Source organism: Sarcophilus harrisii, chromosome 5, assembly GCF_902635505.1.
Source record: "Sarcophilus harrisii chromosome 5, mSarHar1.11, whole genome shotgun sequence".
NCBI lineage: Eukaryota > Metazoa > Chordata > Mammalia > Dasyuromorphia > Dasyuridae > Sarcophilus > Sarcophilus harrisii.
In genome coordinates, this window is record NC_045430.1 from 283,334,685 (window position 1) to 283,347,496 (window position 12,812).

Consider the following 12,812-nt stretch of genomic DNA (forward strand, 5'->3'; position numbering starts at 1 on the left):
GGCCAGTGGAAAGCAGTCTCATAGGGTGGCTAAAGCACCTCTATGTGGGTCTGCGCCGGTGCTGGACATAAAAGTACAAAGAATGAAACCGTCCCTCCTTGCCAGGAACTCATTCCAATGAGGAAGAGAGCAAAGACGCGGTTAAACACGGTCAGGATGTGTGGTTAGTGTGTGTGTGTGCATGGAAAGAGAATAAATGCTAAAGAGTAAAAATCAAGGTTGTGGGTTACATGTTAGCTGTTCGGGGAGGACTCAAAGAAGGGGAACAAGAAAAGCTTCCTCTAGATCATGGTCCTTGGCTGTGTCTTATTGACATTAGGACAGAACTACTAAAACCTCCATTTTTTGTTTCTAGAACGATGAATCACTCAGCTGGGAGAAAACAGTGCTGACTATGTGCTAACCGCTTGTGATCATTATCTCATTTGTTCCATACAACAGCACGGGGAGGGAGATGCTATCAATATGTCCGTTTTACAGATGGGAAAATGTTGGTCTGGTTCTTCACACTGACTGAACCTTGCTCTGAGCTCTTGTGAGCAGTAACAGGACCTAAAACATGAGATATCCGCAAGATCTCTGCAGAAAATCAGCATCTCTATCACAGAAAGAGATGCAGTCTTACCTAGCTCTAAAATTCTATTGATTTGGGGGAAAAAAAAATAACAAAAGGAAAAACAAACCAAAGTCGCAAGCCTAATTAGAGAGCCACAGCCTGAGAGAGAATGCTCTCAGCATTCACAGAAGTTCTGGATCTTGAATGTCAATGGACCAGCTTCTGCTTGGTGAGAACCGGGACGTATGATGGAAAGAAAGCTGGCTACGGCATCAGGAGAAGGCCTGGTATCCGTCCCAACCCCATCACTGGGAGCTGCCCATTAAGGGGCTCGGAGCACTAGGACCATAGAAAGCTGTGATAAAAGTGCCCCAACCTCTCCCACACAGACTTGTGTTTGTCCAGTGAGTAAGTGAATGCATGAATAAATGGTGTTGATTGGAAAGCAAACAAATAATCTTGGCCCAATCTTGATCCCAAGACCGAGCCAAAAAGGAATGTTGCCTTTCAGCCTTTGGGTGGGGGTGCATGTGGCTGTGTTGTGGGAGCTTCTATTTTAGCCCAGTGTTTGCCAGGTGCCCTCCTGCCACTCCTGCGTGGGAACTGGCCTGGTGACGGGGAGATGCTGCCAGGAAAGCTGATGGATTGTGCTGTCACAGCCCCATCGGGGAGCCTGCTTCAGCTCTTTCCTATGCTGAGGAGGAATCTACAGAGTTGTGATAATGAAGCCAACAGAGAGATCCTTGTTACCAAATGTTGTGTGAGTTTCGGGGGGCCTCATCTTTTAAAAATCTCTGGATATTATGTGCAAAGGATATTTATCTATTTGTCTGTACAAAGAACAGATCTAGAAGGATTCACAAATGATGGAGGGGAGTCCTTGGTTTCCCAACTTGATTTGGGCAAAGCTAAAAAGTCTTTGAGAGAGAATTCAGGTCACGTGGGGAAATTATTTTGGTTGCAATTCCCTCTGTTTCCCATTCTTGTGTCACCCCATTATACCTTTAAATAAAAGGGGCAACAATTTCAGTTAAAGTCATGTCATGGCTTATACTACCCAGCCCTCTACCCAATTTAATAATCCCTCTATGACCCTCCAAGCACTAGACATTCAGCTCCAGTTTGAATGTTACTGGAAAGGAACAGGGCACTCATCCCTTGTAAGTTCTAGACAATTCTAGTTATTAAGAATGTTTAAAACGGAAACAACACTACTACCCTGGTCATATTACCTCAGTGGTCTCCTTTGTAGACATGACTCCAGCTGACCTCTCTGGCCTTCGTCAGTTTGGGGCACTGACTGGACTAGATGGCCAAGAGCTTTTCCAGTTTTCAAATTCTATGACTTTATGATCGAACAATTAATTATGACAGGGAATTTCAACTCATCGAAAGAGGGCCAAAGTCAATCTAACGACTGAGAATCATTTGTGCCAATTGATTATTCCACAAGCAAGTGGTGAAGCCATGGATTAATGTGAAATGCAAAGAGCTGAGAGCTGGTGGCTGTTCTATATTAATAACAATGGTAACAATAAGGAATACCAATTAATATGGTCAGGGCTTTTAAAGAGCTTTCCCTTTGTCATTTCTCATTTATAGATGGAAAAACTGAGGCTGAAAGAGTAGGAGTGACTTGCTGATCATTCCTTTGTCAGAGTCCTGATTCAAATCCACATCTCTTATCCTTCCCTAACAAGGTTGTTTCCCTGTATTTTTTTTTTTTTGGGGGGCCCAAGATATTTATGGTTGGATGATCTTCCTCAGCACTCTGGTTATCTATACCGTTGAATGCTCCAGAAGCACCTAAGCCATCTTGCCCCTTACTGCCAACAGGAATTCATTCTCCAAGATGGCCAGAGTTAGTCTGTGGAGGACACGAGACCCCAGAGGTGACTGACCCAACAACCCCCACCTCACAGGAGAAATGCAATTTGCCTGAGGGATGGAGCACACCCCAAAATTATACCCAGAGCTCATGTTCTAAATCTAGCCTTCTTGGATATAAATGAGGGAATCCCCGACCCCGCTGCTCTGTGTTTAGGCAAATGGTTTCTCCAGAGAACGCCAAGAGGTTAGCCGCCTTTGCTCATACAAGGTCTGTTTTCACCCAAACTATGGAAAAAAACTAGTACTGGCTTTCATGACCTCAATTAAGAAAGCAGAGGAAGACCTTTCAAAAAGGAAATTATTTTGGAATGTTATTCAATCATGGCCATCTGGAGGGAGTAATCAAATCTTTCTCCCCATTCAATGAGAAGCTTTGAAGTGACAGTTGGCATTCTTTGCTAGTTTTCCCCATTCTTCTTCATCCAAAATCTATTTCCCTCTTTTCACAGAAGCTTTGGAGCTAATTCTCCTATTCTTCACCCAAGGCAAATTTCCATCTCCTCAGAGAAGCCTTGGCACAAAGTTAGTTAGGTTGAATGGGACCTGATCAGTGCCATATTAATGGAATAATTTCACTATAAACTGATTATATTTTTCCTTTTTTCTCCTTTGGGATCCATGATTTTGTGGGCGAGGGCCCCCCAGTCACAATGCAGGTCATATGACCCATTTACCACTTGGGAAACTCCCCTCATTGCCAAGTTCCCACATCATTGCTTCATGACCAAACTAATAACGGCCTTCAGACTCAGCCTTCAGAGCAGAAGTACAATGTTCTTTTTTCCTACTCCCTCATCAAGACAAACTTACCGTTCCAAGGTCAATGACAAAGCAATCTCCCTTGTTGAAGCTGGCCCAGCTGAAGGGGACCTCCGTGGCTCGGACCATCCGGCGGCCCTTGATGTGAAACAGCCTCTTGGCAGACAGGTCGTTTGTAATGGCGTGATTGAATCCGGACGCCACGCCGCCGGCCTGGACGGAACAGGAGGGGTGGTCACAGAGCGGAGAAATGAGACTTCTCCCTCCCACACGGTACAAGGAGCCCAACAAGTCTCAGAAGAGGCGCAGATGCCGCATGAGCACCTTGGAAAAGGGACGGGCGTTTTCTTGGTCGCCTTGCTCCCTGGGGGGGTCTGAGTGGAAGGGTTCTCGGGCCTCACGTTCGGTGGGCCAGCGGTCCCCAGCTGAGCTCGCCCCACTAGAACCCCCGTAGTTACAGCCCATTCACCTCTCCCCACAGCAACCAGGGAGCCTCCTCCTGCTGATTCTCAATCGGCATTTCAGAAAGGATCATTTTAGGGATTCTGGGAGCCCCAGCATGTTCAGGGTGTTTTAGATTAAGAACTCACTTGGAGGGGGGGGAGACTGAGCAGATGACTTTTGGTCCTGGGTGTTTTCAAGGCTGCCCATCTCTATCAAGCACAGCTGTGGCTCCAAATACCCTCTGATTCAGCCTCTGATAATTCCCACTTAATTAACAGAACATGATTTGAACTCGTGCCCAAAGCCGCTTTCCCTGGAGTTCCCCCTTCTTTCAGGGCTCAGTGCTGGCCACTAAGGCCTCTGCCTTGGTAAAGCTACACTGTCTTCATGCAGATGCTGAGCCAGGCAAGGCCGTCTGCTCTAGCCCAGCTGCAGGACCCCAGGGGACCCGGCTCCCCGGGAGCATTTGGTCTGTGTCAGGGAAGAGTAATTTCACCTGCTGATACGGTGAGGAACAAAGGGAAGAGAACCTTCCTTCCACCTCTGCATCAAGAAACCAAGACCCTGACACTGTGCGAGCCCTTCCTTTCTTAGGATTGTGGGAAGGAAGCCCACTGATGCTCTATGATGGCCAAGAGATGATGACCCATACAGAGTAAACAAGGGACGCTACAAGGGGATGGCCTGAGGGCTGGGACTCAGAAAGCTCCTGGGAGGACTGGTTCAGGCTGTGGCTGATTGAGAATGGGAAAACTTTAGCTAACTGGGTGCCATCAGCAAGTTGTCCACTTCTAGTGTTCTGGAGACTAGAAGGAGACAATCCCCAGAAGGAGCTGGGAGGCTTTTGCTTTGGGGAGACGGCTCACCTTGTATTTCAGGCCACCTTTGAAATAGCCAACAAAGTCGGTGGTCTCATAATCCTGCAGTTCTCGGCTCTGCACAGGCTTCCCACCCAGGTAGTCGTCCATCTGCATCGTATAGATGGCGGCCGCTCCGCTCTCATCTTGAGTGCATTCCTTCCCTAAAGTAAGAGGCAAGGACACAGCATTGATTCAGGGAGACCCAGGCCTGAGACCATCACTGCAGCATTGATTCAGGGAGACCCAGGCCTGAGATCATCACTACAGCACTGATTCAATGGGATCCAGGCCTGGGACCCTCAATACATCATCGATTCAATGGGATCCAGGTCTGAAACCATCACTACAGCACTGATTCAGGGAGATCCAGGCCCGAGACCATCAATGTGTGGCTTCAGGATTTCTGCTAAAGAAGCCTCTTACAGAAATGGCCCAAGAGCCAGGCTTGGTCCTTCCCGAGGGGGCTTTGAATCAGACTCAAGAGTAACACTGAGGGAGAGCTTTGAGATGCTTTACCAGGGGTCCTCAAATTACGGCCCGCAAGCCAGATGTGGCAGCTGAGGACGATTATCCCCCTCACCCAGGGCTATGAAGTTTCTTTATTTAAAGGCCCACAAAAGAAAGTTTTTGTTTTTACTATAGTCCGGCCCTCCCACAGTCTGAGGGACAGTGAACTGGCCTCTTATTTAAAAAGTTTGAGGACCCCTTCTTTAGACACTGGTGATACAGGAGAAGGTGGCGGTCTGGCCCAGCAGTGCTAGTGATCAATGAGTTTGCTTTGTTTTATTTTATTTTATTCTCAGGGACCAGGACTAAGTCCCCCTCCCCTCCAAGTTATTGCTCTCTTCCCCTTGGGGGGAATGGTTCAAGGTGGGGGGGAAGCCCTGGCTCACATCGAAGCTCTGAAATGCACTGACCAGTGTGATCCCGAGAAGGTCACAGCCGCCACCCCAGCCCCACCCCCAGCTGCCCCAGGCCTCCGTTCTGGTATCCGCTCTCTGATGGCTAGATTATCCGGCCTCAGATCTCAGGATCTTCTCTAGGTCTTCTCTGCACAAAGCTAGGGTGGTGCCGATGACTCCCAGGGCCATTTATCACTGTGGAAGTGCAGTCCCATGATTGGGGGCACGGCCACTCACACACCAGCCTCCCACAGGCTCACAGGCAAGAGAACGCGCAGCATTTGACAATCAGGCAATTCATACTTAGGGGATGTGGGTGATGCTAGAAGGTCCTTAGAAGCTGTCACATCTGCCCTCCCATTTGACAGATGAAGAAACTGAGCCAGGGATGAGATACTTGCTCAAGATTACGGTCATTAAATGTCAGTGCACATGTAGCATTTCCAAGGCCTATCTCTGTTCTCCAGACAATCTTATCTCTGTATGTACAAAGAAGCAAAAGAAAAACTTTTCTTTTCTTTAAAGAAACATTTCTTTAAAAACATTCACTTGTCTTTTAATCTCTCTAGCCTAATCTGCCTTATTTACAGTGAGTTGGGACTGTGAGGTCATCTATGGAAGTGATTCAATCTTCCCAGGCCCTATCCTGGTCCCCCATTTTACAGATGAGAAAACTGAGGCTCAGAAATTGAGTGAGACAGAATTTGAACCTAGGTCCCCTTTCTCCAGTGCTGTTTTGCCCTCATCTCCAATAATTAATTATTATTCATAATTAATAAATAAATTCATCGTTAACTTTCAGTTTCTCTCCTCCCCCCTCTGACTTTCGTTCTCCCTCTTTGTATAGCAAGATGAAACCCAAATCCCTTAATCCCCACACCATAAAATAAAAGGTGTTTGAAGAGGCAAAGGCAGAGCCAGAGCTCTGAGGCCTCTCCTCCCGCTCTCCGAATTTGGGGTTTTCATCGGCCAACGGGTTAGGCCGGCTCTTGCCCCTCACCGGCAGCCCTCCCCTCACACTCAGACCCTGGGGTGCTGCTCAATTTGCTCTCGCTCCCCATCCTCCTGCTGAGTCCCAACTCGCCCAAGTTCCCATTTCTGGTCTTGGTGCTTGTTGGGAAGAGGAACTGAAAACTGCCCAGTCGTCCTTGGGGGAGCTGACGCCGAGTTCCGTCCCCCGCCAGCCCTCGGCTGATTGAGGGTCCCCCAGTGATTCCTGGGTCCTGGTGAGTGATCTCTGCCCAGGACTCGGGGGATCATCTTTTGGCTCCATCCTCAGGGGCCATCGGGGCAGCCCCCAGCAAGCAGAAAGCTGGATTTGGGATCAGGGTTTTCCCTGCCAGGAAATGACTTAAGCTCTCGGATCCTCAGTTTCTCCATCAGGAAAATGAACCTATTTACAATTCCTTTTCCCCAGAATTGCTGCAAACCTCAATAGGGAAAATGCCCAATCCGGCAGCGCTTACTGTTTGCTGGGTCACCAGGAGGCGAGGGCAGACCCTGCCCCGGAAAGCTTCACGCCCAGTGGCCAACAAGCCCTGGTGGGAGGGGCCTGGGACCCGGCCCCACAAAGAGCTCTTGCAGAAGGTGGTATTTGAGCCCAACCTCAGAAGCAGCCCCAGGGGGAGGGGAGGAGGCAGGGCCGGCGTTATTAACAAAACAGGGGAGGGAGGCTCAAAAGGAGGTCTGTGTCCAGGGGCGGGCTTGTTTATCCAGGGTGGCTCCTGGAGCTGCATCTGGTGAGTCCAGGTAGACGCCCTGTGGCTCCTTCCAAACCCAACAACCTTTTCAGCTCTAGCCGGGCCCAGGGGGGGGATGCAGAGCCAGCCTGCAAACAGCTGGTTTGCCAGTGGGCCCTAATCACAATGTAACAGCTGGAATTCATATCTAATTTTAAGGTTTCCAAAATGCTTTGGAAACACGATCTCATCCCATGACTCGGGGAAGGCAGTGCGGTTGCCATCCTATTTTACAGATGAAGAAACTGAGACTCGAGCCTCCAGCTAGTGAGTGTCTGCGGCTGGATCTGCCCTCGTGCCTCCCCAGTGCAGGAACCCTAGAGGAAATGACTTCCCCCTCAGAATCTGTGGTGGAGAAGACTAAGAGTGAGCACGGTCAGACGCAGCCGAGCTTGGGGGGAAGAGAGCTCAAAGAGGAAACAGATCCCTCCGGGATACTGGAGTTTTTCTTTTCTTTCGAAGTAAAGAGGAGACTGGGTGCTGATTATTGCCCTTGGGCTAACAGCACCTCCCTTTCCTCGGGACACCATCACTCTCCCCATTTTTCTGGGCCAGTCAGAGGCTGCAGCCCCCACTCCCTAAGAAGCCCCAACGCACCAGATTTCAAAATCTAATAAGAATGAAGCAAAGTCAACAGCTGGGATGGGGGGGGGGGGGCAGGGACAAAGGGAATCCCCCCCGAACTGGGGCCGGGCCCTGGATTAGAGCAAAGAATGGCCTTGTCTTGCAAATTATTAGAGAAACGGCAGAAAGTGTCAGAATTAGAATCTTAAAAGGTCTTTGCTTCCCCCTCGGTGGGATTTCATGGACCCCAACTTTCCCGCCGGATGTACTTCCTCTCCCCGAGCACTCCCTGAGAAGGGTCCCCCAGATTCTCCAGCCCCAGACTGGAGACCCCCCCCCCCCCCCCCCCCCCAGGGTAGATGGCCTCCAGATAAGCACAGCCGGAATTCAGCCCCGATACCGGGGGAAGAACCGGACCCGCCGCCAGCTAACTTTCTTTTCCCTGGAGCCATTGCCGATGGCCAGCGGGTCCCGGGGCACTTGTGGCCCGACGCGTCTACACTGCACAGGCCCAGAGCTCAGGAGCAGTCCCAGGAGAACACGCCCAGATCGGCTCCTTCCCTGGGACCCGCAGAAGAGCACCCCTGCTTTCCAGCCGAGGAAACCGGAGCCCAGTGAGGTGGGGGTTCTCTCATAGTCATCCCATGGAGGGCAGGAGCGGAACCGCAGCCCAGGTCTCCTCCGCTCCGGATCTTGGGCGGCAGGAGGCCGGAGATGCGGCCGCGGGCTCCGGCAGCCCCAGGGGGGGCTCCAGTGACACTCGGAGCTTTCTTAGCTGGAAGAAAACCAGCCGCACTTTCCCAAGAGCCCGACGTGGGGAGAACGCCCTGAGCCGCGGGGAGGGGAGCGGGGCAGACACAATAGCCCCAGGAAGGACACACAGTCCCGGAGCAGGTCGGGTCCCGCCCTCCTGTCCCAGTTCTCGCCTTCACCGGCCGGTTCACTTCCCGGCAGTCCGAATAAAAGCCTTTGCTCTCAGGGCCACAGCCGTGTTTTGGGTGCTCCCGCCCCCCCCTCCCCCCCCGGGGTCCCCCTACGACGGCTGGCTCCAAAAGTCAGATTAAGACAGCCTGAGACCATTGCAAGGGCGGGGCTGGCCACCGGCCCTCTCCCAGAAGCCTCGGGGTCCGGGAAAGCAGAGAGGTCTTTAACACAGCTGGGCATGAGTAAAAGGAAGAAGCGGCTTCAGGGCAGACGGAAGGCCGAGCACGAAGGACGGGAGGCCGTGTAGCCCAGTGGTACCCAGCCCGATAGAAAGGCGGTCCAGCCAAGCGCTCGAGGATGCTGCGGGGAGCGCTCACGAAGCTAACGCTGCCTACGTCGTTAACGTTGCTAACATTTCCCAGCGCCCAATAACCCATCAATTATTGACGGCCACAGGTGTCTCACCCCTCTGATCGCATCCCCTCCATTTCACAAATCAGGAAACGGGGCCAGGTAAGTAACAAGTGTCAGAAGGAGGACTTGACCCTCGGTCCTCCCACACTTTCTAAATGGGCGAGCCACTTCTGTTGTGTTCCTGGCACATAGTAGGTGCTTATGAGACCCTTGCTCCCAAACCTTGGGGGGGGGGGGTCTGGGCTCATCCTCAAGAGAAGATGCCTCAGCAAGATCCTCCCATCCCAGGACGGGTTCAAGGGCTGGGGGGGGGGGGGCAGAGAAGCTCAGTGGGGAGGGCAGGTGAAGGGACTGTTCCAAGGTCACCAACTACCACGCAATAAAACCCCAATGCCACCAAGTCTGTACAATTCCAGTGTCTTTCCTTAAACTCGGGCCGTGGCCAGGCCGGGGAGGACGCAGACTAAGGAGGTTAAAGCAGGCGGAGCGCCAAGGCTGGGGAGCCTGGGGAGGTTCAGGAAGCTTCCCTAAGGAAGTGGTCCTCGAGCAGAGCCCTAAGAAAAGCCCAGAGGGGAGGCTGGGAGTGCCGAGGAAAGGGCGCAGGCTTGGCTGTCGGTCCCCAACAGCCCAGGTCTCCCACTTAACTGACCCTTCGGAGCCTCAGTTTCCTCCTTTGTAGTGTGAGGGGTTGGGTTTCTCTGTGGAACTAACGACCCTTTGGATCCTGGGCCCATCTTGAGCCCACTGTGAGCCTCAGTTTCCTCATCTATAAAGCGAGGTCCCTTCCTGCTCTCCATCTCGGAGCTCCTTGCGGAGCCAGGTCCTCCGCCTCATCCCGCACCGAGGCCCGGAGGAGCGGTTGGCGCTCGCCTCTCGGACCCGGACCCCCGCCCCTTCCCCAGCACAATCACGGAGCCGGCCCGCCGGCCGCTGGCACACACCCTCCCCAGACCGCTCTCCGGGGCTGGCAAAGCGAAAGAGGGGGGAAGAGGACGCTCGGGTCTTAGTGGTCACGAGCTGCCCGCTGCAGCCCCGCCCCCGAAAGACCCGATTCCCCCCCCCCCCATTTCCTTCCCCACTCCCTCCCCCCGCCGTCCCTACCGAGCCAGAAGTGCAGGCGGTAGGAGAGGTCCTTGCGGCTCCCCTGGCGAGTGCGGAGCACCAGGTAGGCGTCCCCCACGTAGAAGCTGCCGTACTGCTCGGGGGGCACGGGCACCAGCTCCATCTTCTCGATGCGCCACACCTGCAGGCCCGGCTGGAGCCCGGCCCGGGCGAACTCTTTGTGGTACAGCTGCGGGGCCATGAGGGCGGGGGCGCGGGGCAGAGTGAAAGGGGGCGCTGGGGCAGCTGGGGCGCGCAGCGGCTCCGGGACGGCGGGCGGGGGGCCGGGGCTCCCCCACGGGACGGGACAGGAGGCGGGCGACGGGGCTCGGCAGCGAGCTCGGCTCTGCCGGGAGGAGCGCGCAGCCAGGTTTATAGGGCGCCTGGGGCCCAGGGGCGGGGCCGCCCCCCTTCTTCACCCTCAGCCCGCCGGAGGGGTGGGGCCGAGTCCCTGCCCCCCGCCCCTCGCGCGGAGATGCCCGCCCCCTCACCTAGGGGCTCTTGGAGGCGTGTGTGTGTGTGTGTGTGTGTGTGTGTGTGTGTGTGTGACACCTTGGCCGAATCTGAGAAGCGAAAGGCTGTGATAACTGATAGCACACGCACACACTCACTCACACACGTACGCTCTCTCTCCACACACACACACACTTTCCCACACACACGCCCCCGGAGAGCTCCTCTCCTGAGAGGTCCCGCCCGGGCTCCAGGTGTGCTCTAAGATGAAAGCAGGAGCCCGGCCCGCAGCGGAGCAACCCTGCCCCGGTTTCCCTTTTCTGCGCAGCCCCCGCTCCCTTTGGGCTGCCGCGAGGGGTGACGGGGTCGGGGCGGTGCACTGCCCGGCCGGCGGCCGCCCCTCTCCGGGTCCGGGAGCCCCAGCGGGCACCGAGAGCTGCTTTACGAACACTTGTTGACTGGCGGGCTGATGCTCCGCGTAATTCTTCCCCCCACTTGCCTCGGCGCTTGCCAGGGAGCCCGGCTGGGCGCTGGGGGAGTCGCTGGGTGGCACAAGGGGGCGGGGGCCCTTCCTGCGTGGGAGGCCTTGCCTGCCGCTAAAGCCCCCGCCCCCGGGTAATCCGGGCTGGGCGCCCAGGCCGGAGCGTCGGCTGATGACCTTGCTTGGCTCTGGGAGACCCGGAGGGGACCGGAGCGAGCCGGATCCCGGCCTGAGGAGAGCCCAGATCGAACCCTCCTTGGCCCTTTCTAGCAGGGACAGTCTCTCGGAGCCTCAGTGGCACCTCCTCCACGTCGTGACCCTCGGGGTGATCAGGGAGAGCATCCCCTCCCCAGCCCCCCGGGGCCAATTTCCTGGAAAGAGCCCGAAGCCGAAGGCCGGTCCCGCGGGCCTCTCTGCCGCCCTCGGAGCCGGGAGGGGAGCGGGAGGCCGCCTCCTTGATTCCCCCGGGGAGAGCCCCCGACAGGGATTTCTCCTGGTCTTGCCCCTGGGGAGGAAGGGTTGTTTGTGTGCCTGGTGGCCCGCGGGGCTGCATCTCCCCGCTCCCGCCTCTCCGAGCCTCCCGCTCTCCCCTAGCCCGGAGCTGCTGAGGCTGCCATGGGCACGAAGCCCTCCCCAAGTTTGCCCCGAAGCCGCTCCTGGGCTGCCCGCTTCCTCTGAGCCGGGAAAGGCCGCGGGGAGCGCTCAGGGCAGGGCGGCCCGGCAGGATCCGATTCCAGTCTTGACTTTTCTTGTCCCTGATGCCCGGAAGCTCACGAGGCGGCACTCGCGCCGCCTGCACCATTTGCTTTTGATTTTTTTTCTCCAGTTTTTTTCCAAATCCAATCCGGTTCTTTTCAAACCGCTGGGTTTTCCAAGCTACGCTCCCAGGAGCAGAGCTGCCCCAGGGCAGGGATTCTCTGCCGGGACTTCAGCTCCTTTCCCTCCACTCCGTGAAATTTGAGCTTCCCAGAATGTTTTTAAAAGTATACAATGGATTACAGGGGATTGCCGGCCGCTGGGCGCCACAGCAGAGAGAGCACTAGGGCTCGAGTCAGGAAGCCCTGACTTTAAACCTGGTGTGACCCTGGGTAGGTCACTTAACCCTGCTTGCCTCAGTTTCCTCAAATGTAAAATGAGTCGGAAAAGGAAATGACAAACTGCTCCAGTAGCTTTGCCAAGAAAACCAGCAATGGAGTCACAAAGGAAGGGCATGCCAATTACAACAGAGAACTGTAAAGGAAATGAATTCTGTTGAAATAGCCATATATTTTAACGTATTTATCATGTATTGGACTGCCTGCCATCTAGGGGAGGGGGTGGGGGAAGGAGGGGATAATTTGGAACAGAAGGTTTTGCAAGGGTCAGTGTTGGGAAAATTATCCATGAATATATTTTGTAAATAAAAAGCTAGAATAAAAAATTAAAATTAAAAAAAAGAAATAGCAATCTATGTGTGTCTGTGCAAATGTATGCATACAGTGTGTGGGGGGTGGACCTGGTCTTCCCAGGAACACCCCGAGAGGCAGCTGGCCCACAGAGGGCCAAGCTGGCCATGGTTTTGGCAGCTGATGGTCTAAGATGGGCTCAGTTTGCCTCTGAGCTGGGCCATAGTGGGTTTTATGCCAAGAAAACCCCCCATGGGGTCATAGGAAGTTGGGTAAAACTAAAAAATGACTTACCCCCTGAGGCAAGGAGTTGCTATCCTTTGCTATCACTAACAATAAC

At 54.1% G+C, this 12,812-nt stretch overlaps 1 protein-coding gene across 1 annotated transcript in view; it reads right to left on the minus strand.

Moving 5' to 3' along the window:
- SCIN (scinderin) overlaps window positions 1-10,525 on the minus strand; it is a 30,294-nt gene extending 19,769 nt beyond the window's left edge. Inside the window, exons 1-3 of the mRNA XM_031940283.1 lie at window positions 10,154-10,525; window positions 4,516-4,670; window positions 3,257-3,418 (exon numbers count right to left, since the gene is read on the minus strand). Coding sequence (XP_031796143.1) covers window positions 3,257-3,418; window positions 4,516-4,670; window positions 10,154-10,355 — 519 coding nt within the window. The 5' untranslated portion in view covers window positions 10,356-10,525. The remainder of the gene's footprint in view (window positions 1-3,256; window positions 3,419-4,515; window positions 4,671-10,153) is intronic.
- Between the last annotated feature and the right edge of the window lie 2,287 nt (window positions 10,526-12,812).